The sequence below is a fragment of the Ptychodera flava genome, chromosome 3 (assembly GCF_041260155.1).
Source record: "Ptychodera flava strain L36383 chromosome 3, AS_Pfla_20210202, whole genome shotgun sequence".
NCBI classification, from domain to species: domain Eukaryota; kingdom Metazoa; phylum Hemichordata; class Enteropneusta; family Ptychoderidae; genus Ptychodera; species Ptychodera flava.
Window position 1 is genome coordinate 47,633,847 of NC_091930.1, and position 26,069 is coordinate 47,659,915.

At 36.7% G+C, this 26,069-nt stretch overlaps 1 protein-coding gene across 1 annotated transcript; it reads right to left on the reverse strand.

Moving 5' to 3' along the window:
* Window positions 1–7,729: 7,729 nt before the first annotated feature.
* LOC139130157 (neuronal acetylcholine receptor subunit alpha-10-like) lies at window positions 7,730–24,536 on the reverse strand. Its single transcript, XM_070695890.1, has 6 exons — window positions 24,395–24,536; window positions 18,361–18,494; window positions 11,345–11,389; window positions 10,904–11,013; window positions 9,472–10,007; window positions 7,730–8,524 (listed from the first exon to the last, which is right to left on the reverse strand). Exons 1-6 carry the CDS (start codon window positions 24,447–24,449, stop codon window positions 8,043–8,045), a joined length of 1,362 nt encoding a protein of 453 aa, XP_070551991.1. The 5' UTR covers window positions 24,450–24,536; the 3' UTR covers window positions 7,730–8,042.
* Between the last annotated feature and the right edge of the window lie 1,533 nt (window positions 24,537–26,069).

Here is a 26,069-nt window from a genome sequence, read left to right on the forward strand (position 1 = left end):
GGTTGGACAACGTTCGGCGCATGCGTTTCTAAAGTGGGCTTTCTTGACGTCATCGGCTGGTGAAAGCGTCCGTCGGGATTGACTGACTTCTCCAGCTATTTTGCGCCGTTTAGATATGCCATTGGGATGCATAGAGGGGCGAGCTGACCCGGTGGGATGGAATCAGACGGTGTGTCGGTAGTTAATATTTACAGATAACCAAAGTCGTTTACAGTATTAAAACAAGCCAATTTTTAGGTCGCATTGAGGTGGTTGCGTAGAAGCACTATCGGGCCTTTCGAGATGTATCTTCCCCCGACAGACCAGAAAGACATAAATATGTAAAAAATTCTTAGAAACGTCACATCAGTAAGATTGACATTTCTATATTTATCGAAGCGATGGTCCCTGGGGACTAAATAGGTAGTCATTTTTGATATTTTGTGATATTTATGACAAGCTCATGTCAGATTTTTTGTTCTGCACATCACTTGACACGCTGTCAATTAATCCTATTCAACTATACCTGTCCGCCATTAATACCCGCATTCATTGGATATTAATAAATGCTTGGTAGTATGAAATTACTGGAACCGAAATTAGAATATGAACTGAAAATAACTTTGAAGGAATCACTGAAAGTGATATATAGAGGGTTCAAACAATGAACCATAAATCATGAAGCTGACTTAACAAGAGTCAATCGAAAACAGACAATTGCTGTCATTTTAATAATGTTTAACCTTCATTTATTATTATTTATTCAAACCGTTAGACTTGTCCTTGACGACCTGTGCCGGTGACTACTTCCCACTGACAATAATCAAATTATTCAAGAGGCGCTTTGATATCGCATGAATGTTAGAATCGTCAAAAGATTGTGACATTAGAAGAATTTGCGTTGAATCATTATAAAATCGTCCAATCGGAATCTTCGCGTTGTAACACTCGACAGCGCAGAAGTTTGCTTAATTGGAAGAAAATGTCACGTGATTCGTCGTTCAGATCTGACATGAATTATAAATGCTTTCACATCGCATCTCAGGGTTCCTGTTCCTTACTGACGGTGCATGTCAGAATAGCACATGACCTCTTTTGTTGTCGTTCATCAACCTTTAACCTTTATGCAAATACCAGTCTTGATGTGTGTTGGTTGGCCTTCCAAGTGACTGGAATTGAATACATCACGGTTACACTTGGTAACCGTAATTCAAATATTCCCTTATTTTGTAGATCTTGTGAACAAGACTAATATTTGCTTGCAAATCTTACTTGAAATTGGTTTTCATGGAAAAAGGGACCAAACCAAAATGCGAAAGACGAAAAATAGAGGTAGCATCCAGTTATAAGGAAAATTACCTCGCTGATGTGAATTACAGCTTTTTGCTGTGGCGTTTGGATATATTTCAGTTATATTTACGGTAAAATACGGTTCAAGGTGATACGATGTTAGCAGAACGTGTTTTTGTACATTTCAAATGACTTTAAAGGCATTTGCATGAACGACGAGACTATCACTTGATCACTGTATATTTCCTCACCAAGCTCGTGCCGCTCGATGCTAGTATGTCGTGCATATATATCTATCAATAATTGTCGCGCAAAAATGAAGAGACTTTTAAATAATTTATACACTTCTACTACATCGGACATGCTCTATCCAAGTCTAATGTATATGCGTACAGTTTCACTTGACATTCCAAAACGTATTGTGCTAAATAATTTTGAACCAGGAAAAATTTGCACAACTTTTTCGCGCCCATTGCATTTCAAGAGTGACTGGCCGGCCACGGGTGCTACTCACAGCCAAAGTCGGCAGGAAACGAGCACTTTCATTATCTTTTGGGAGTTTGAAGTCATGAAAACTGTCAGTGCTAATGTTATTATGAACAATGACAAGGTGTAGAGACCTTTGAATGTCGACAACTTTTTTACAATGAGATAAAGGCGCCTTTACAAACTGTACTTAATTATAATCTTTTTTTCAGACTGAGTATAGTTTTCGTTTTTTCTCTGTGTTCACTGATCAGAATGATCAGTGAACTTTATTGTTAACTCTCCACAGCCGATACTGGTATTACATAATATTCTACTCAGATATTCGGCGGCAGTTCGCCCTCTACGTCGAATTTCGAACAGCATGCTGACCCTTCTGCGAACGAAATAGCTACAATTCACGATGATAGCATTTGTGAAATGTATTTAGAATTTTGTGTACAACACAATTCTTCAAAATTGAGGGTATAAGAGAAGGAAATATTGGTACATGTTAGTTTTATCCGAGTCGGCAGTCCAAATGTATTGAGTTTATTTGGGCCATGCAAAACAAGTAAAACCCTTTTTTACGAGACAGTGTAAATCTACGTGACCGGTTCATCACTTGAAATGAGTATAATTCAAGTTGATTGCGGCTTAAGTATAAACCGTGCAAAATACGTCTTTATATATCATAAACGGGAAAATTGTTATCACAAGAGTGTGTACATGTGTCACGCTTGCGTTTCGAGTCTAAAGTACTAAGATGTACCACAGGGAATACTTTCAGTAACTGGAGCAAACACCAACTTTCCAGCTGTACCACAGTCCCTCCACTCACCGATGGGTGGAGGGACTTTGGCTGCACTCACTGCTTAAGATCTTTATTACAAATGAAGAGCGGCTCCAGGTCCGCACTCAGATTACAATACCGGGTTGTATACGAGGCAATGCAGAAAGTCTCGTCTAGGTCCAGTTCTAGCTCCCTTTTAATCTCTGATTTTACCTTCTACACATTTGTAGGCTAAAATTATAACATGATCATTAAATTTTGTATTTACTTTGTAGTTGATCTGGATATGTAGGATGCGTCCATTCCACGTGGGGTAGATTATGCTCTCTCCACATGAAGGACGATATTAAAGATGTTGGATAAAGGTCAAATAGCTTAAAGGTATACTGTCACCTGTTCCAATTTTGCCACAGTTACCATGGAAAGAGAAAATCAGAGAAAATTTAACCAATCATAGATTTTAAGCGGGTGGCCGCTCTTTATAAAACAGCGCCCTAACATGGGCATTTTGAATACCAAGGAACGCCCCTTTGACCATATATGGGCATATTTAGATTACAAGTGACTGTATACCTGTAAATCAAAAGTGTAATACATGCACACCTTTAATGAACATTGCCTCTCTGGCGACGACAAAATAAAAGAGTTCCCCCTTTTCTCCATAGTCGACTTTCTGTTTCCGGTTATTGCGAGTTACTCAATGGTAATGAGGACACAGGAAAAAACGCCCTTGACCGGCCAGATTAAGTTTCAGGCCATTCCTTTGCCATTATCATTATCAACATGACACTTAAGTCATCGATTTGTAAGATTTAAGAACTAGGAATGCAAAACCAATTACTGCAGTACTAAAATTAAATGCTTCCTTTTCATTAAGTTTACATGTGCTGTGGAATTCGTGTAATTAAGTATAATATAATTCAAATATAGCCGACTAAAAATATCATATCTTCATTCCGACAGTTATCAAAATTCTATCGTGACACTAGCGTCATCGACGATCAAACCAACATTGACGATTTCGATGTTTGTTTTATCATTTGTGTACGTACTGAGCTATACAAAATTTTGCATTTTAATACTTTTTTAAATAAGTTAACACTGAAAAGTGTCTCATTTGCAGATGCGACGAAGGAATCGTTTTTAGCAACTTTTGTAATTACAAGGGGTTACTTTTGATAATGATTGGCCTTGCGGAAGTAATTACAGTGACTTTTATATTCACCAATCAAGGTCATTGGTATGACTTACTCTCTGAATGAATGGGAAAACACTTGCCAATAACATTAACAAGTTTATGACGATGTAATATCCGCTTCTCTAAGGGACTGGTCAGTTTCTGCAGCCGGGGGGGTGGATCCATGAGCCACAGAGTTACCCTGTTTTTGGCTCTAGTGATGGGCGGTCATAATGTTTTTGAAATGCTCAATGTGGGCTCAGTGTGTTTTTGAATTAAGAAACTGGCTCATAATTGCATGAAATGGATCACACAAGCCACGAATTTCATTATTCAGTCGCAATTCTTCTCGCCCTTCGGACGCGTAACCTTCATATCATAGATATTTGTCAGATATATCTGGATGTTTGCAAATTGAAAGTCTTGTTTGCAAAAGAGAACTCATCATTATGAAATGCTGTAGTTTGTATACAAAACACGACGAAAACCTGATCCTCTACTATTTTTCTCTATGAGAACACAATATGAGGAAGCAGCATTAACATATCATAATACATTGATACAGTGACATACTTTACGAAGAGAAAACTGACAAGATATTTTCGTTCTCGTTGAGGCAAGTATTTTCCTTCCTGACTGATTGTCAATTAAAAGGTGTTTTGATCAGTTAATCGACGGTTAACAAAAGACACCTTTTTATTTTTATTAGCCGCCCTTTAGTTTCAACGATTTTAAAGTTAAAAGAACGGGTCCTCTCCGACTCTGTGCTCATCCGATTTGGCTACGACTCATAAAACTAGCGCTCCAGGGTTTCTGAGCAGATTTAATTGGAATCAAGCAAAAACGCCCATTTTTCTGTGGTCCTTTTTCATTGTTTCCTTTATAAAGTTTCTGAACATGCCATAACAAAAATGTAACAGCGAAAACAATGATAGAAAAATGTATATTCAATACCTCACAAGCTAGTACAAGGACAACTATTAAGAGTAGCGTTTCAGAAAAATAATGCTTTGTCGCTGAACGTATTGTGCTAGTTCTTCTGAGGGAAAGTAGCTGTTAATTATGACGATACAAAGTTTTGGTTATTTTTGTTCTGTAATATCAACCCCAGTATCTTGTACTCTCAGAACCTTTTCACTCCAATTTTCCTCTGTACAGGTCCACCATGATGGCGAAAGGGATACTGGTACATTTTATTAAGCTTGTTGGCATAACCTGCCTATGTATAGGCAAAAAGGAACTTTTTAATCAAGACTAAAATTATGTATTGGCAATTCTTTTACCTTTGCTCATTTTCTGTGTCTGCAGCTGGCAGGTCGCAAGTTAGTGTTCGCGTTGCATGTGAATAAGTGCAATGTTGATGAACGTAATGCGTATGTTATCGTAGGATACTGTGTGCGTCTATTGTCAACGTAATCCAAACTGAGAAAAATGTTCGGTCTCGGGCGCTGAATTTCCGACGTTCGATCTCTCATACGTCCGTTTTCTGCATTTGGGGCTTAAAGTGATGAAAATACCCAAGCAAGACAACAAAGACAAATAAGTTGATATAATATAATAGCAATAAGCCCCGCCGCATGACAACAACAACAAACAACACACAAACATTTCGACGTTTCGAGTCATTTATTTATGATTTGTTGAGCGGCCGAGTTAGTATTTTCATGGCGGCTCATAAGCGGAAACTGTAAAACTACCAAAAGAAACACACACGCACTAAAAATATGTTAAAAAAGAGAAATTACATGAGAATATACCTGGATTCACCAACTGTAAAGTTTGCTGTATGTTCCAGTATTTCTGTTGTGAAAATAAAAAGGGCATTTATTTTCTAAGTCCTAGATTATGTCGAAATGCCTGGTACAGCTTGACGTGTGTACGATCCACCCTTATTGTAAACGACTGAATTTTGCTTTGCATAAGAATCCAATTGACGTATTATTCACAATGTGTAATGGTGACAATAATACAAAACTCTACTTTTTTTACAAAGCAGCATAATGACAATGATTTAAAAATATCAACTATTGTCCCTTTAAAGGGACAAAACTTTACGCTTTTCACCGTGTCTACCAGCTCATACAGTTATATTGTCGTTGACATTTTAAGGTATTCAGCTTACTACATGGCGGAAGTGTTGTTATGTAGTTTATACTAGAAGCTGCACACGCCTTGCTATTTTAAGTCATATTGAGAACAATTTTAAGTATAAAATTTCATCATTTACCAAAGTCAACAGTAAAGACAATTATGACTAAATTAAAAGTGCGTTGAGCATTATTTCCCCAGATAACAATATCAAAGGGCCACTTGGGTGAAATCAACCGAATGATCGTAAATTCCAATACCGTGTAATTTTCAGCGAATTGGTTTTGGTGCATTGTTGCGAATAGACCCACAGTTGCACACAAATGTATGCAATGGTTTAATTAGGAAATATTTCTGCAACAATTTTCTTCCAATTACTGCATATCTTATAACGCATCTTTCAATTTATTCATGCCAGTACTTATTGAGGACACAAGCAATATAGAATATACGAAACCAAAGACACGGTATATATATATATATATATATATATATATATATATATATATATATATATATATATATATGTGTGTGTGTGTGTGTGTGTGTGTGTGTGTGTGTGTGTGTGTGTAACACGTATCATAGTAAATTATTAACAAAGTACCGAGCTACTCTAACATATATCACAAATAGAATGCATCAGAAAAGCTACACATAATACTGATGAATCTATTGTTTGCATTGTTTTCAAACTGTCACCACCAAACCAACTATTAATAATAAAATTTCAACAGCGTCTATAAAACACAGTATAATGGTACGTCCCAACCTACATTCAAATGTATATAGGTTGGGTGTATATATATATATATATATATATATATATATATATATATATATATATATATATATATATATATATATATATATATATATATGAGAGTAAAGAGCTAATGATAATTTTAGTTCTGTTTGTTTTGCAGGATACATTGCACATAGTATATTATTACTTTACTTTGTACTTGAAGATATAATATATATATATATATATATATATATATATATATATATATATATATATATATATATATATATATATATATGATTGCATAAGAATATTCTACTGACATTTATCTACTACAAGTGAACCTTAACCATTTCACAATACTGGTATAATAGCACACTTAAGTGTTAGAAAATGCTGATCTACAAGAACCTAAAACAAACAAAATTGTTGACCACAATGCTGATGTTTTCATCCTTGAACAATCAATCCATCAATTTATCAATCGCACAATACTAAGTGCTCAGTACTGCACTGACACTATACATCTTGTAGACAAAGTTTTAAGATATACAAACGAAACATCCATCCATACGCCGATACATAATTACATGCATACATACATACATACATAGATACATACATACATACATACATACATACATACATACATACATACATACATACATACATACATACATACATACATACATACATACATACATACATACATACATACATACATACATACATACATACATACATACATACATACATACATACATACATACATACATACATACGCGCACACCTACACATAAACTCACCCTTCTATGCTACATTTTTACCATGGTGATAAATGCAAATGATACAATATCGTAAAATTGAAATCCACACCATCGTAACTGAAAAATCCAACAAACCTACAATTAAGGACGCCAACTGATTTACTGTGACTGCAAAATAATATCTTAAGTTGATTAGTTTTGAAATTAGTTGTCAATCATCGGCGTATGTCAAGGACACATGGGATGGACATATGTACATGCCCGAGGCAAATAAAAATATTATGTCCTTTCAAATGCCTTCAGAAAATAGAATAATTTAGGCCGACTCACCAAAACAGCAAAATTTGGTAAAATTATGTACATACGGTTTCAAAAAATGTGTAGGTTAGGTCTGAATACCGGAAACACATATTTTTTTTTAATTTGACTTAAGTACTGTTCTCATACCTATGTACATGCTTACGTGTATATTCACGTACAGAAGTGCGTAATCACGCAATAAATGATAGTGTGAATGCACAACTGTATGTATGTATTATGTATGTATGTATGTATGTATGTATGTATGTATGTATGTATGTATGTATGTATGTATGTATGTATGTATGTATGTATGTATGTATGTATGTATGTATGTATGTATGTATGTATGTATGTATGTATATGTATGTATGTATGTATGTATGTATGTATGTATGTATGTATGTATGTATGTATGTATGTATGTATGTAACGCCACTAATCATGCAAATGGTTGTTTAGTCCCCTGACATGTAAGTAAGACAGGAAACCGATCGATAGAGACAGAAAGACAAATGTGTACGTTAGTAAAAACACGCGGTCGACAACCTTGGCCACAGTCTGCCATTCGTGGACAATGTTCTCGTGGACTTTTGGGTCGTCTACGTCCGTCGACGGTAGTACACTTTTTGTGCCGTTTTTGTTCCCGCATTTTTCCGTGACCAGAACATGGCATGCCGTTTCGTCGACATCTGGGTTGTTGATGAACACTTCTTTGTTGGACGCTGGTGGCGATTTCTTCAGAAATTTCCGTGTCTGGCTTTCCATGCCCACCAGAACGCTTAGGTACTGGAACACAAGAGTGCGCACCCATCCGGGTACTGATGGGCATCCGGGAGGTTGAAAATGCATGTTGACGGTAAAGGCTGTCAGAAGTGACGATACTGCCACCATACCAATAGTAGTCAGTAAATAACGCTCTGTAAAGATAAGTGATTTAGAATGACAAAACGATTAAACCTCGGACAAGTTTTCACAGATTGTGACACGAGCCAGGAATATTGACTGAAGCAACAAGGCATTGGAAGGAATTAAACAACTTGACAACAGTTAAAAATTCGCTGCTCAGGATGGGAAAATTAAGCCGAGAGGCTTTGACTGCTTAACGGCACTTTTCGCGATCCCTGGGATCGCCTTTGTTCTAGTCTGTAAGAGGAGTATGGAGATGTGATAGCCTTTTGTTTTCTATTGAAATTATAATCTGGTGGGTAAATTTTCCGATGAGACAATCTGGTACGAAAACAGTGCCTTTAAGTCTTCGCCGTACGTTGAGACTTTGAATCCGATCGAGAATTCATTGAATAACATGTTTGTTTAGGTAAATACCTCGCCAGAAACAACAATGCTCAATAAGGCGCCTGATGCTGCCTGATTTCATTCTTGATTATGGCAAAGAATGTGCTTCAGAGGATAAAGAATGAATTATTTTAATAGCGAAGCAAACACCTTCTTGTCTATCGACGATTGGAATTCAAAATGACACCATTCTCTGTGTTGATTCTATCGTATCATACAAACAAAACAGAGCTAGTCAGCAAAGTCGCATATTTCCAACAGCTAGATTCCCACCAACACTATAAAAGTGCATCTCAAAATAATTGGAGGGGAAAATCAAACAATCTTGGTGCTCCAGAAGAATCACCGTGTGTAGTGAATAAAGTTGTTTTATCTAGCAGCCGCTTTGTACATGTCATTTCACATTGATCGCTTATGTATCATATTTCTGTCATTTTTCCATTAAGGATTCCAAATGGATAAAGCAATAAAGTATTGAGGTTTATCTTTTCATTTTGTACGATGGAATCCGCCATATTGCAATATACGATAGGGAAGATCGTGTGTGTTATCATTCAACGGGTTTACTTACGAATGTAAGGCGTTGATTCTGACGTTGGTGGCATGTAGTCCGAGGCCAAGGTCAGGAACACCATGAGAGCCAACATGCTTGTAACGAAAAGTGTCATTCTCTCGCCACAATCCGACGGCAGATAAAATCCCACGAGGACGAGGATGAAGAGTAGGATAGCCGGAAGTACGAGGTTGAAGATGTAGAACATTGAGCGCCTGCGTATGTGGACTGTGTAGGTGACGTCAATGAAAGGGTTCGGGCAGCACGTGTAATTCAGAACATGTCGTACGGAGGGAAATTTCAGCACGTCCCACTCGCCATTAGGGACATAGCTCTCCAGGCTTCCGCTGCTCGGTGCCGGGTATAAATCTATTGAAGCACCGTCATAACTCCAAGAGCCGAATTTCAACTCACACCTCTGCTCGTCAAACGGGAAGTATGTGGCGTCTATCGCACAAGTGGCTTCGTAAATGATGGGTTGTGGGGCAAGGACCGAGCCGTCGCTTTCTACTGTAACGTCTGTGTCAAGGTGCCGCTCAAACTTCTTGGTGACGCTGACAAGAGAGAAATGTATTTTATATGTCGTGCGAACAGTGCAAAGAACTAAAAACATTAGCCAACAGGATTCTTATTGTTGCTTATTATCTAGTGATGAACAGGATTTTGTTGTTTTCATTGTTATCATTTGTTGAGGTGTATGTTTGTTTTTTTGTCATTGTTGTCGATATATAGATGATAACATGATATTTATTAACACTGTGAGATACCATGAGCTCTGATCAGGCTTGTTTACATACAGAGCGCCCAGTAGTTTAGCCTGGACCCCAGTCTCCGCTTTTGGCCTTCGGATTGTGGTCGGAGGCACGGACGTCAAAGCGAGGCCTAGGACTAGACTAGGGTCTAGGCTACTAGTAGTTATAATACCGGTATTGTGGTACGTTTGTTGTTGTATGTTCACTGTAGTGATATTAACTGTAAAATAACAAACATTAGACGACACTAACCACATTTAGGCAGTGTGCGCCTCGAATTTGAAATATTTTAACTTTTTGCTGAAACTTTTCCAAAGGAAATTTTATGTCATTAACGGTTAAATCGTCATTACTCAACAAGCTTCAAAATGTCCGACAAGCGGTCGACCAGAAAATTGCTGTAAACTTTTTAGAGTCCAAATATCGGCCCCGAGGTTCCTTTATGAAGTATCCTTCAATTTACTGGCTGTTGATGACAAGGTGAATACCTAAAACGAGTACAGTTTCGTGTTTCTTTCCATGATTGCGCTCTGTTTAAACTCGTGACCCCGTATAAGCTGTGAGCGCACATTTCGTTGGCGTAGATGGTGTTTGTTCAGGAATACAATTATACGCTCTATTTCACGAAGTTATAAAATGTACATAGACAAAGTGACCCGCTAATGGAGAAATGATTCGAATTTATTTCTATTGATTACCTTCCATACAGCGTTATGTCAGGTTGCCATATTTTGTCAACTGGGATTATAACGCTGTCAATGCCCGCGTGTTCTGATGCGTTCCACGTCAGATACTCATCCCGCCACATCTGTAATGAAATGGTCAATGTAAGAGTAAACAGGCAACGCACGGACAAACATCTGTAAACGTCAGAAGACGTGAGATTTGATTCAGCACGTGTAAAATAATCTTATAGTCTGAAAATAAACCACAAAACTACAAAATTTCTCCTGAAAGCAAATAATTATTGGCATACAGAGTGTTGTTAGCGTGAACGAAACATAGTGGAGTGGCCAAGCGGTGATTTAAACTCTAAAATCGTCCAAGTTTTAAACTATGAGTGATGTTTCCGTAGTGTATGTAGTAAAATATGTATGTAGTAAAATATCTTTAAAAAATCGAACAAAATATAAGCTTACCAATCGCACCCACACTTTTAAAGTTAGAATTTGATTCCGTTCATCCTGTGGAAAATAAAAATAATTACTGATTGACGGATGTCGTGATTATCATACACTGTGCAGTCTTGGCACTTGAAGCGGCGAAATATCAGAAAGCCACAGCGCCCTTCCCCTAGCCTCCCCCCCCCCCAGGGACTGAGACTAAGTCTACACTCAGTCAAAAACTTGAAGTCTCCAGTCAGATGCTTCGGAGCTTCAATATCCAGGAACGCTGCACATTTTATGTAATCGCAGATTCTTAAATTAGTCTTCAGACCGCAGGGACCAGGAAACTATTAATCGATTCATAAAGTATGCTAAATAAACATGAAATATTAAAACACTTATACTCATCAATTATGAATTACTCGTTAGCGTCTCTGAAGGTAAAAGGTTGACTGACTTGTGAGCTGATGGAGGAGATTATGGGCAAGGGAGAGACACAGACATTTTATTTGAAATACTGTAAACATAATGGTGAGCGGTTCACGATACACACAAATAGTGGTCGCAAAGTAGAGACGTTTTCAACATTTAGGATATGGCAATGATGTTAACCAATTATTCGAATGTTCGTTGGTCGATAGACCCTCGAGGGTCTATGGTTGTCCAATGTATTTGTCCACACAGCTAGACTATGCTATCAGTTGCTACACAGCACACACAACGTAACAGAGACTGATAATATTAGCTTTAGAGTCTTGGAAAGACTGGTTAACGTGCTGTAGTTTTCCCCACCAAAATTTCAGTGCAACATTTCACAAATTTTTATGAACTTTTCTGTAATTTTTCTGATAATTTTGGACCAAATGAACACATTTCATTGGCTACATTTTTTTATCAAAAATTTGGCAAACATCTGACAAAAATTGACTAAGGAACATTTTATAAGGGTGACAAAAATTGACTTTGGCGCTCAAAGGGTTAAAGATACCGTCTGCGCCGCTGAGCGACTTTCTCGTTGATAAACATTGCCTCTTTCCAGATATTGGCAGTTAATCACATGTCGAGCAAATCTGAAGCAAGTTCAGCATTTTATGCATGTCTATAGTTCACCGGTTTTGTAGCATTCCAATGCACAATAAAATTCAGTTGCCTCTCTTCGTTTGTGTGAAGCCAGGTAGCTGCTTCGTCGCCGGTAGTCATTAAAGGTAGTATGCCCTCGAAAATGCAAGGCTTAAACTTTTGCTCAAACTTTCCTCAAAAAACTTTCAACCCTTCTCTTTCAAAATCAAGAATAAAATTCGGGGGAAGGGGGGGGGGGTCACCGTACAAAATTTGATACTAGAGAAACAAATTACCAAACAATGGCCGCCTTAACTCTATGTAGAAAAATAAAATTTTCGATTTTCAAAACACTAAGACGGTGAAAGATTTTCTTACTCCAAGGGCTTCAAAATGAAACCATACAAGTGGTAGACCAGAAAAGAATTGGAAAAGTTTCAGAGTATTTCCCGGTGCGCATTCTGTTGGGGGTTACAACATAATAATACTCTCTCCTTGTAAACCAGTTCTTGTGCAGAATTTCATTAATATATCTATTACCAAAAATACGTAGTAGAGAAAAAAATGCACTTTAGAGAATGGATTTGATTGACAGGTTTATTCATATTTTGTCGAAAATTTGTTCCATAGGAAAACAATTTCTTTATCATCAGAAGTAAATTAATATCAGATATTTGCCTTAATTCCCCCCTGTCAATATTCCTTATTCTCAAAGAGCCATTTAAGGACAAAGTACGATCGCTGGCAGTGCTGACAATCGTGCCATAAATACTGTCCCAGATATGCTTATTATTTTATTATGGTGAATGTACCGCCAGGCAATATGTAATTATGACCATTTGATGGAGATGGCAACATTATTTCCTTGAATGGGTTATTTCACGGGGCCTATTGCAATAGCGAAAGCTCTGTGAGTAATTTTGAAATTACGGTTTTAATGAGTCGCCTTGAGTGACATTTGGGAGTTGATAAAGGTCAAATGAATATCGTATGTCAATTCTTGCATCAGGAATTATTCTGGTTTTCAATGGAGCAATGAAAATAAACATATAGGGAGACATATACGTTACGCTCAGGGCATTTTTCAAAACTATCAAACGTCAAGCAAACCCATCTTTCTTTTGGTCTACAAGATCTATTCAGTCATGTGTCAGACAAAGGATATGACGAATTGAAAATATGAAATTTTGAGGAACTATGGATGACAAACATATTATGTAAATGATAGTTGTTGACGTGTAAAAGCACTTTATGTATATCTTCAATGCAGGTCTTCAAAGATAGCTGGTGTATTTTTTTGCTGTAATTATCTTTATGATCATCATAATCATCAATTCAAAACGAATGCATTATGCATTTTTTATTGCGAATATACGGGACTGTATGGCGCAATTAATAGAAGATTATATATATATATATATATATATATATATATATATATATATACATATATATAATTATATATAATTATATATAGATAATTATATATATATATATTATATATATATATATATATATATATATATATATATTATATATATATATATATATATAACTATGGTTTACAATTATTAGATTTTTGTTCTCGTACTGGATTTAGTATAGTGAATGGAAGGATTGGTCAAGATAGGGATGTTGGGAATTATACGTATATTTCAAGTGTTGGTACAGCTGTTAATGATTATGTTTTAGCAACTGGTGATTCATTTTCAAAATTTAAGGATTTTAGTGTTAGCAAGCGCATAGACTCAGATCATTTGCCTTTGGAATTTGTTTTTACTTTTCAAAGTATCTCACATGTTTATTACCAGAACATCCAAACCCATCCAACTGATACCTTTAGGTTGAGATGGTCTCCAGAAAAAAAAGACAGTTTTTATTGTAATTTCCAGTCAGATACAGTTGGTCAGTTATGTCATACTTTTTATGACAGTATAGCTCAAGGAAATCTTGAGGATGCTGCAATGTGTTTATCTGAGATAATACATTTTAGTTGTAATGATATGAAAGTTAAAGATATAAGTAACAATAGAATAAAAAGGGAAAACACTTGGTTTGACAAGGAATGTTTAACAACTAAGAAAGAAGTTTACCGCTGTCTCAACCATTTCAGAAGCTTTCGTGACAGAGATAGTCTAGATAGTTATTTACAAGCCAAAGGAAATTATAGAAAGTTAATCAGAGAGAAAAAACAACAATATCAGAAGCATAAAAGGAGGAATTCATTCATTTAGCTGCGCAGTCAAATAGTAGGTCATTTTGGCAGAAAGTACGTCAGAGGACTACAGGCCCATCTGATAAAATTAACAAAGAAGACTGGTTTGATTATTTTCAAAATTTATTTAATCCAGAGATGTTAGAGGCAGAAGACATGAAAGATTTCTTCTCTTCTATTCAAGATTATATTGATGGTTTAAATTTTGAGGAGGAAAATACTGCTGTGGATTGTTCAGTTTTGAATCAACCTATCACTATGGCCGAAATAAAAAGTAATATTGCAAAATTAAAAAATAATAAAGCCCCAGGTCATGATGGTATATCTACTGAATGTTGGAAACATGCACCTGTAGAAATCTTTGATATGCTGCATATACTTTATAATGAAATCTTTGAGCATGGAATCTTTCCTCAGGAGTGGGCAATTGGGTTAATAAGTCCTATACATAAGAAGGGGAATAAAGACCTCCCAAGTAATTATCGTGGAATTATGCTTCTTAATGTGATAAGTAAAGTATATACAAATATTTTATCTGATAGATTAACCATTGGCTTAATGAGTATAATGAGATCATTGAACCACAGAGTGGCTTTAGAAAGAAGAGAAGCACTCTTGATAATATATTTATTTTACGTACCCTTATTGAAAAGTATGTTTTTCATTTAAAAAGTCGTTTGTACTGTGCATTTATTGACTATGAAAAGGCGTTTGATAGAGTCCATCACTACTCGTTGTTCTATAAACTAGCCAAAACAGGGATGAGGGGTAAATTTTTAGCATCTTTATATTCTATGTACACACATGTTAAGCTGCAGTTAAAACCCCACATGGTGTGACAGAGTTTTTTGAAATCAATATAGGAGTGCAGCAGGGGTCAGTTATCTCCCCGCTTTTGTTTTGCTTTTATATAAATGATATTGAGGAAGCCCTTAAACAGGGTACAGAAACGGTTGTGTATGCAAATATGATGAAACTCTTTTATTTGTTATATGCTGATGACCTTGTCTTATTTAGTAGCTCTCCAATTGGTTTGCAGCGTCTTCTAAATAGATTGTCTGATTATTGTAAGAAATGGAGAATGACTGTGAATCTTACCAAAACCAAATTATGGTGTTTCGTAAAGCTGGTGGCCTAAAGAAAAGTGAGAAATGGTTCTGGAATGGCCAAAAAATTGAAATTGTTTCAAAATATAACTATTTAGGTGTAATGTTTTCCAGCTCTGGTGTTTGGTTTCAAGCACAAAAATTTATCTCAGAACAGGCTAGAAAAGCTTTGTACTCTCTTGAAAGTAATCTTTATAAACTGGATGGATTACATCCAGACATTTCTTTAGGGTGTTTGATTGTAAAATACTCCCAATTTTACTCTATGGTAGTGCGATATGGGGAACACATGACTCTTTAGATGTGGAAAAGATTCATCATAGATTTGTAAGTTTGTTTTAGGAGTGCGTACAAATGCTACAATTCTGCAGTAAGAGGTGAGCTAGGGAGACACCCTGTTCGAATGTATATTTGTTTAGATATTCTTCGTTTTTGGTTTAAATGTATTCACACTGATTCACCAGAGATTGTCAAAGATTGCTATAGATACCAATATGATAGGGCAGAAAAGGGTTTAACTGCTGGGGATATTTTGTGAAAAACTTGTTATGTAAATTTGGATTTGCAGATGTATGGGATAATCAGCATTCAGTTAATCTCAGTCTTTTTTTACTACAGTTTAAACAGAGATATTTAGACATATCTAATCAAGATTGGCACGCTGAAGTTACTAGTTGTTCGAAACTAAGAACTTACTGTAAATTTAAGAAGGATTTGATATGTGAGAAGTATTTAAGTTGTATTAATGATTCCATTTATAGACTAGCCCTGTCTAGATTTAGATTGTCATCACATGACCTTAATATTGAAGAGGGAAGGAAACATGGGATTCCATATGAACAGAGACTGTGCCCATTTCAATGTAGCTCTATTGAGGATGAATTTCATTTTCTTTTAATTTGCCCAAACTATCAAGATATAAGACACAGATTTATTCCAAAATTCTACTACTCCCCAGCATGTGAATGGAAATTTATTTTGCTCCTTCAAACAGATAAGTCACACACATTAGAGAATCTTGGTAGATACCTTTTTTATTCTTTCAAAAAACGAAAACAGCTTTTGATCGATATTACTGAGTCTGTAACAGCCTAGATAAGACCTCAAGTGACTGTAAAACTTTGAAATGTATGTATTGTACTCGAAAGGCCTGTGGCCTATTATAGTACTGAATAAAGTTGATTGATTGATATACATATATATATATATATATATATATATTATATATATGTGTGTGTGTGTGTGTGTACTCTAAAACCTAGCTGTGTTCAATGGCGTTTTACAGTGTCAGCGTTGTTCTGCATGCTCTAATTAAGATAGTTTGCGCCTCGGAAGTGAAAGACTTACGCTAAAATTTGCTCAAACTTTCCCCAAGAACTCTTTCCACCATTCAATTTGAAAAACAATCATAATCATATCCATCCATAATCCAATTACGCCATGTCAAATTCGTTATAAATTGTCAGTTGTTATAAACAAAGACACAAAACAGCACAAATCAGACAGTAAAGCACCGACACACACAACAAAGTCAAATTCGTTAAAGAAAGATATATGGACTTCTGGCAAAAAAAACCAAGAAGTGATATCAGGTGTTCAAAAATAGTAAGCGAATCCTGCCCCACATGTGACACCCGCCATATTCAATCTGTAAGTCAAATTGGTAGTGGTCACCAGCTGACCAATGTCACTGATGCCACCAGCAATCATTTGTCGAAGAGAGATATTGTATTTATCTACCATCTTGAGATACCTGCTAAAAAGTGTTTGAAGAGAGACAAGTCTTTCTTTTGTGTAACCTTGATTTAACAGTTTGTAAGAGAGATGGCTATGTCTTTCTACAAAATCACCATATGAACTGCATATTACTTATGAGGTGTCGAAAATTGATTATACTAAAGTTGAAATCATCTCTCTTGCCATGTGGCCTAGTAGAAAGGTGACCATTAGAGGTCGAATTCAAGGAAGATATCCAGATATGAAACAGAAAAGGCCGTTGCTGTAGTTTCCATAATCAAGAAAATCAAGATATAAAAAACGGGGGGTCACCGTGTAAGTTTTGGTACTGGAGAAAGAAATTACCAAAGATTTACTGATATTTGAAATTCAGGCCGCCATCCTCGCGTTATCTCTATGGAGAAAAATAAAATGTCGATTTTCGAAAAACTAAGACGGTGAGAGTTTTATGAACCCCACAAGAGGAAGATTAGAAAAGAATTGAAAAAGTGTGAGAGTCTAAATATCTGTCCGCGAGGTGCATTCTACCTTAAACACGATTGGAACTAATTTGGGATAACTGGATGGTAAAGTAATGTCTGTTTAATCTGCGAATGCAATCTTATCTGCTTTTCTTTTCACGTTACACACTTGTTTTTATGAGTAATTTGCAATATTGCAATATTCAGCTATACGGCACCTAACACTTTTTAGAAATTTGAAAAACAAGAAAATCCAGTTATCCCAAATTAGTTCCAATCGTGTTCTTAACAGAAAAGTGTTGATGTTCATCTAAAAAGTATCAAGAGTGGATGACTGGCGCACTTCTAATTGGACATTATTCCAGGTGAGGGGTGCAGCACGTGCGAAGACACGATTGCCATAGGTTTTGTGGTTGCTCCACGGTACATGCAGCTTAAGTTTGTCGTTAGACCATATATAACTTAACTTACCACATCGACAATCTGGATGGGTAGTAGCCTGTGTGTTACATTCGTCACTGTCTCGATTTTCTTCACGGGTCGCATGTACTGAGGGTAATTCTGCAGCAAGTTACCCACTAAGCTTGTGGCAACTCCTCTCGTAGCTGTTAATCAACGGAAAAAAGGACGCCACATAAACATAACCTCGAAAATGTAATCTCCCCCTTAGTTTTGATTTTTCAAAATGGTCACATGACTTCACGTTGAGCAAAATAGAAACTTTCAATTGGGACAGATGAAGATTTAAAAAGTCAAATTTTACCCTTTAGTTTTAAAAGTCAATAAAACTACCTCGAAAACATTTTGATAAGAAAAAACACGTGGGTAATTTGGGTTATGATCATTACAAATGCCTTTGTGTGTGTGCATCTGGTATTTTGTTTTGTACTAATGACACAGGCAAAATATAGTTTTTAATTCTAAGAGTCGATGAAACTACAACGATAACATTTTGATAAAAAACATAGGTAATATTTTGCAAACGCCTTTGTGTATCTTCATCTGGGATAATTGTGTTTTGTTATTAGTGTTATTGTAAAGCATTCGTATTATCTTACCTCTCCCCGCCGCTCAAAAACACTTGTCTTTTAAGAAATACCCTTACGGGCATTCGGTTGTCAAAATGAAATGAGCTATCGTTTAATTCCTATACCTCTGTAGGCTGACATCTACATTAAAAGGTCACTATATATATTTTGTTCATGGGCTTTACTGTATCTTTATCTCATTTTAGCTGTTGTATGTATCTGACCTTGCGAGGTCGAAAGGCATTCAGCATTTCGTAAAGGTCGGTGTAACCTCAGCGCGCAGTAGTTTTGTTTGTTTAGATTGATTGATAATGTAAGTTCTATATAAGAGTTTCTTAAACAGGAACTTCCCCTGTAAAAGCCGAATTATCGTAAATCTATGCAAATGTCAAAAAGCCACGCTACTGATCGGACATGTCGTGTTCTGTCCCGGAGTCCCATAATTTTGTCGTGTTTCAGGCGTTCATTGTCACTGAATCTTGCATGTGATGTCTGTGAATATATAGCAACTAAATTAGACTCGAATATAAATAAAAAAACTATGCTTTTTTTGTCGGAGAGCGCACATGTTTCAAAATGTGTTCCCTCTACGACCATTTGACTCCTACTTAAAACTCTTGGTGTAAGAAAAATTTTAACCGTCTAAGATTTTCGAAAATTGAAAATGTTGTTTTTCTAGATATAGTTAACACAGGGATGCTGTCATTTTGAATTTCAAATATCGGTAAATCTTTGGGTAATTTTGTTTCTCTAGTTCCAAAATTTGCACGGCGACTCCTGATTTTTATTTCATTTATTTGATTTTCATATAATATGGTTGAAAAGTTTGAGGAAAAGATTAAGTCTTTCACTTTAGAGACACATTAGTTACTCGTAAAATTTACACTAGGATGATATTGCAATTGAATATCAGGACACACTATTGACTGCTATTAACTTACGGGAATGGCGCTGAGTGTATCACTGAACCACTACAAGTGAATATATGGACAAATGTGAAAATGTTAGCATCTGTTTCTATTAAAATCAACGGATGGCTTCTTCTTCACAAAAACGATAAGGAGGGGCTCATAATGACGCTTTCGACGTGAACGAAACGTAACATCTTTAATCCCAAAAGTGACGAAAACGCAGACGGAGATTACGTTTACTTGGAAAATGACAACGTCTTCGGCATGTAATGCTACGTCATACGAAAAACATCGAACACTAACTAGTCGTGAAGGTGCTGTTGGAAGTGCAATCGCCTTAAGCTTTTGCGACAAACGGATTTCAGTGCCATTGAAAACAAATGAAAATGGATAGTGAACGTTATTACTGGACAATCTTAAAGGGGCAGTCTTCAGTCCCTGGTTCTCGCATTAGTGGTTGTTGACATTGACTGTTTATGATTTTAGTCCTTTGTATCAGTTCTCCTTCGAAAGTTGTGTGTCATCCAGTCAATTTTCTCAGAGATCTAGCTGATAGAGAAAGTGTCCCTTTAAGGTAGAATGCGCCAAACCTTGTGGGCGCTTATTTTGAAGCTAATGGAGTAACTGGAGTTTGAAAAAAAGCGATAAAATTTAACATTTCCCCAAATAGTTAACATTGGGATGGCAACCATTGTGAATGTCAAAATTCGGTAAATATTCTGTATTTTCCCCATCAAAAATTTATTCGATTTTAGAAGAAAATTTATATTAAAACTTTTATTACAGTTAACGCAATGTTAGAGCAAATGTTCAACTCTTTCAATGGAAAGGGCAGACGATTACAAGGTGTCCCTGACAATGACTTACAGAATGAATCCTACTTTGCAAGAGGCCATACTTTCATGTGTCAGAGGGAGGATTTCGTCATATTGACAGGGTATAGTCCAAGAAGATAAGAGAGAGAGAGAGAGAGAGAGAGAGAGAGAGAGAGAGAGAGAGAGAGAGAGAGAGAGAGAGAGAGAGAAGAGAGAGAGGAGAAGAAGAAGAAGAAGTTATGGCTGTCTCTTCACAAGGATAGTTTTTTCATCAGAAAATAGTTCACACCTATCAATTATCTGTACTTCGTTGAAATGACTGGCAAGAATCGGTCCCTTGTGCAAACTGAGTGATACATACAGTAATTGTTCGCGGCGGCAACAGTTTCAAACGCACTCAGTGATCACGACTCAACTGATGCCAGAGCGGGTGTTACACTCACATAATTTTGGTAATGGTCTTTTCGAATATGGTTTTAATTTTCTCAATAATAATATATCAATTTCCCCTCACCGGGCAATTATTAACAATAGCAATCGGCCCATGCCCGTTATTAAGCGGTGTTCGCCTCGGCGTGGGCGGCAAGATTGCCTTTTTCAAATTACCGTGTCGTGATCAGTGCAGATCGACGAATCGATGCTCAGAATATCTTTCTTAGCTATTCATTAATTAGCAAATTACTTAATTTATCATCTTACATGACGTCACACTCTGACTTAGCCGAGCTTTCAGCAAAGTTGTCTGACAGTCTGCTACGTGTGAATCGGAATTCACTAATAACTAGGTCCCACTAGATTCAGAAATCCACAACTTCTGAAAATTAGTTTTCGACTATGTAACCGACTGAACTTTTGTATTCAAATATTTTGAGTTAAATAACAGAGAAACCTTTGCCAGTTTTTGCAAGATGTTATCATCGGTTGAAACGCGCTGTACTGAGTGATATTTTATGGAGCTGATGATAGACTAATTATTTTTCAAGGTTACCATGGATTGACGCAAAGGAAAAAAAAACCTTCAAAAATTCCGTCTGGGGGAGACTTTTCCGCGATTCTTGTAAGCGAATTTTCCCTATAGAGTTAATCGTCTTTCAGCTAAACAACGTGCCTCCTTTCATCTGATTTTCCGTATTGGGATTGGAAATAATACCACGGTAGTTTTTTTAAAATTAACATTGAAAGTGACATGTATAACTTCAATATTTATGACTCATATTTCAGGGGTGCAAACACCTGAATCAATTACACTTATGCAAATTTTCCTCTCATTCTTTCCAGGCGTTGCTCCTAAACTTTGCCTGGTCGGATAAATGTCGATAAATGTTGGCTCTTCGCCAACCATTGTTCTCCGACACTTTTGCCCCTGAGGTGAATCTGGGCCCTCCACAACAAGTACATGTCATTGTAATGTTATTTTTGTTCATTCATAGCCTGGGCAAAGTCAACCATTTTATTGCCTGAGAGTTGTATTTATATGCATTTAATACAGCAGAAGATTTTTTACATCACGCAATCAGAATGATTTGTAACTTACATTGAACTATGTTGATAAGTGTTTAACCAGTAAATGGGAATTTCTACATGTCATATTCCAATTCATATGAAGTGGTTAGGGGACTTGAGGACCAGAATTTCTATAAATTAATTTCATACCATTATGTTTTCATACCGAGGTAAGATAACCCGTGAACAAACAGTAGGTGACTTCTGATACGTTGACCTCATTTAGAATAGTCGATAAAAATACTGGTTGTAATAACATCACGAATGATTTGAAATAAAAATTTGTGGAAAATGGCGAATACGAAAACACGGCAATAGGCGAGTGGCTGTGTTGGTTATCGGCCTCGTAAAATCATTAATTAAACCAGAAAATTTATTGTGAGTTAATATAATTATTGCTGGAAGAAGAGGACTTATTTGTTTCAGATCGGTTGTTACTGTTTGCGGATGAATATCATGTGACGATTGTCATCATTACTTTGACCTTACAGCGGGGAGACAACCTCCGTGTAAATTGCAATGAATAAATTATCATCACCAGTCTTCGAAAGTGCAACCTATTCAATATTTTATTACTAGTGGCCTTAGCGTTAAAACACAGCGTTCCTCAACAGTTGTGTGTCGACTCAGGTTGAGTTTTTTTTCACCCTCGCTGACTTTGATATATGATGTGTTCTGTGGAAGAGCGTTGAATGCTTCATATCAGTTGTACAATCCGACCATAATGATTACAATCAAGATCTTTATTTGTCATGCTTCACGTGTCGATAGTCAAAATTTAGTCACAACTTCCCCTTTGACCCAAAATTTAAAGCCATGAGAGAATGTCTCATGTTGGATTTCATTCATCGGAAATGCGCCTCGGGACAGTTTTTCGTCTCTCAAACTTTTACAGTTCTCTTCAATTATTCTACCACTTGTATATGGGGGATTGTTTTTTAAGTTTATAACGAAAACACGTTTTCACCAGCTTAGTTTCGTGAAAATCGGGGAATTTATTTTTTCTCGCCTAGAGTTAACACAGGGATGGCTACTATGTTGAATTTCAAATACCGGCAAACATTGGCTAATTTCGTTCTCGAGTACTAAAATTTGCATTTGCGTTTTATTGATTTTGAAAGGCAATGGTTGAACGTTTGCTAGAGAAAATTTGAGCAAAAGTTTTAGTCCTCCCAATATCGACGAGGCCCTAACTACCTTAATACTGGACCGCGTGGCTTCACTCGGACTACGTGTACGGTATAGAACGGAGGTATATATTGCCACGGTCCCTCTATCACATAGAGGGACCGTGATATTGCCGTGCTCGCTGTCGCTGTCCAGTTTTTAGTCGTCTTATTTCTCTACATTACATTGTCAAAAGTTAGACATATTACGCAAAGTGGAACAAAGGCCACCAGGAAAAATGAAAAATTAATACATTTAATAAATTACATGCCGATACTGACTAACGGAAACAAATCTTGGATCTCTTCTAGACCTTTGCCTCCTTGTCAGTGGCCGATATAAACATTTTTACAGTCAATGATTAGAAGAAAGATAATGTGTTCCAATCACTGAGCATAATCTTATCTCTATCATCGACAGAAGAGAGCTCGCATGGTCGCTCTCAAACTTGACGGACTCGCGACATTCTTTTGACCTTGAAATGGGAAATGTGTCGAGTATTTGGAAAACGTTTGTTCGAAAAATTTGGTTGGTACTTGAAGTTGCACTTGCTTGAAAGGTCGTCAACTTTCTTCGAGAAAAAAATAAAGTATCGCCCGCTGCGAGACCAATAAGTCGATTTGTCAACTTTGAGATAGATTAGAATGACGCAGCCAACTTCAATTTCTGATGGCCAAGCACTGGTAGGCCTGTGTGATGGTTCATGATAACACGAGGATGCAATTTCAGTAAGCCATGGAGGTAGGGGCGAGAAATTATGTTGTAACACCAAATCGCCTTCACAAATAGCTGTTGAAGCCAAAACAAAACAATAATAAAAAAAAAAGTACAAAAAAATGGGAAAAAAGTAATGTCACATTGACGCCAATTTCGAAAGAAAGCTAGCGCCAGGAAATCCACACTCATGCCCTTGGTGAGGTTGCGACTTTGGGTTTCAGCCGATGTTGTCGACATGTTGTAGTCGTCGCTTCTGATCATGGAGGCAGGAGCCCCGTCACTGCATCCATGCACTGACTGACAGACCGATGGCTGCATCCACACACTGACTGACATACTGACACAAACATGGAGAGATACTCACCTAGCGAGACGCAGGCGAACGTCAACAGAATCACGAAATGACAGGAAATCCACATTGTGTCCGGGCCAGCCGAGAACTACGTGGGTATTGAGCTTGAGAGAATCAATTCAACTTGTGGCGCATCATCGGTTACGATCCATCTGAGCATGCGTAGATCATTGAGTGATCGGAAATGACATGTCGCTTTATCAAAATGTGTAGATTTAATTTAATGCCGTGGGGTTGCGATAACGAAGACTTTTCAGTCAAAAGTTTGTGATTTGTAATAAAGGACAGCCTATACAGTCACTTGTAGAACTCAAGCCGCTTTCTATGGATAGTGATGTAGGAATATCGCACAACCAAATTAATCTTTATGCATTTCTTGGACGATGGTGGCGTGTACCGTATGTACATTTTGCTAATTTATCGAGTCTTTGTCAATTCTTCATCTGATGAGAATAATCTGTCAATAAATTCAACTACTAAGTTTACTTAGCGGGTGCGTACTGTACCTGGCTATGTCCGTATATCGTCCGTATATCGTGCACCTTTTTATTCACGGGAAGAATTTCTAATCGTCTTTCCTCTCCTCTACTGATCACTTGGCTTACACGAAAGAAGGTTTGTTTGAGAGAGAGTTATATTTTTGATATCAAGACCATGACCTGCTGGTATCTTTCTTTAGTTTGATTAATCCAGAAGAATTGACAAACAAGTACATTATTTTTCAAGTCTTCATTTGCGACGCCTACTGATCTATTTTGGATTTCGATTATTTAGTTTGTTTGTTCCTGAGACATGAATTTGAATGTTTGATTTGAAAAGGGAAACATAGATACATAATACTACTCCATGAGTACATCTTCCATCGAACAAACTGCAGTAACCTTTGAAATGATGTTCTATATTAGTTTCTTATTTAATCGCACTTTAACGATGAGTTACTTGGCAAAAATCAATTGAGTGTTACCCAAAATAGATAAGCTTCAAGATTCCGTACGTAAAAACATGTACATACCATGTACATGTTTGTACAAAACGACCAAGAAGACACAATTTCAGGACAAAATTGCATGATTTAGACACAGACAGTGAAAATGGGAACGCTCACCAGGACAGTGAATTAGTTGCATGAGCACATACATACAGCAAATGACATTCAAAATATCGAAACAGAGTCCCGTTTGCATGGATATTATTCAATGAACGTTTCCCTTGAAATTTCATTTGAGATAATAGTTTTCTTGGCGGTATTATTCTTCGGATAATGTGAAGCAATAATTTAATCGCTTATCGGATAATAGATTGACAGTTAATATAAACGGTCTATGAATACATTTCCTATATGGACTATTTTATTTCGTTTAATTACAATATGTTTGTGCATACCGAGTCACCGGGACGACCGGCAAAACACGACCCGTTCAGTAGTCAACATAAGTGGCCACATCTGAGACACGTAATTTGAAGTCAGAATGGCAATATGAAATATTAAATATACACGGTGGTCCCCAGGGTTTGAATATTTAATAAACACAACTAACGAAGACGTCGTAAAAGCAATGATCATATTACTTATGACAAATTAATAGCAACAGCTAGACTGAATATCATATCTGCCGGCTGTCTGGCTTCAATAATGGATAATTAAAACACGCACACAGTAAAGGCAATTTCTGGTTGTTGTTGTTTT

What these genes read in the sequence shown, in the direction of transcription:
- LOC139130157 (XM_070695890.1), bottom strand. Translation starts at nt 24,449, where the DNA reads ATGTGGATTTCCTGTCATTTCGTGATTCTGTTGACGTTCGCCTGCGTC. An exon ending in CCATCCAGATTGTCGATGTG is followed by an intron (nt 11,390 to 18,360) that starts GTAAGTTAAGTT and finishes TATTTTCCACAG; the next exon opens with GATGAACGGAATCAAATTCT. An exon ending in AGAATCAACGCCTTACATTC is followed by an intron (nt 8,525 to 9,471) that starts GTAAGTAAACCC and finishes TTATCTTTACAG; the next exon opens with AGCGTTATTTACTGACTACT.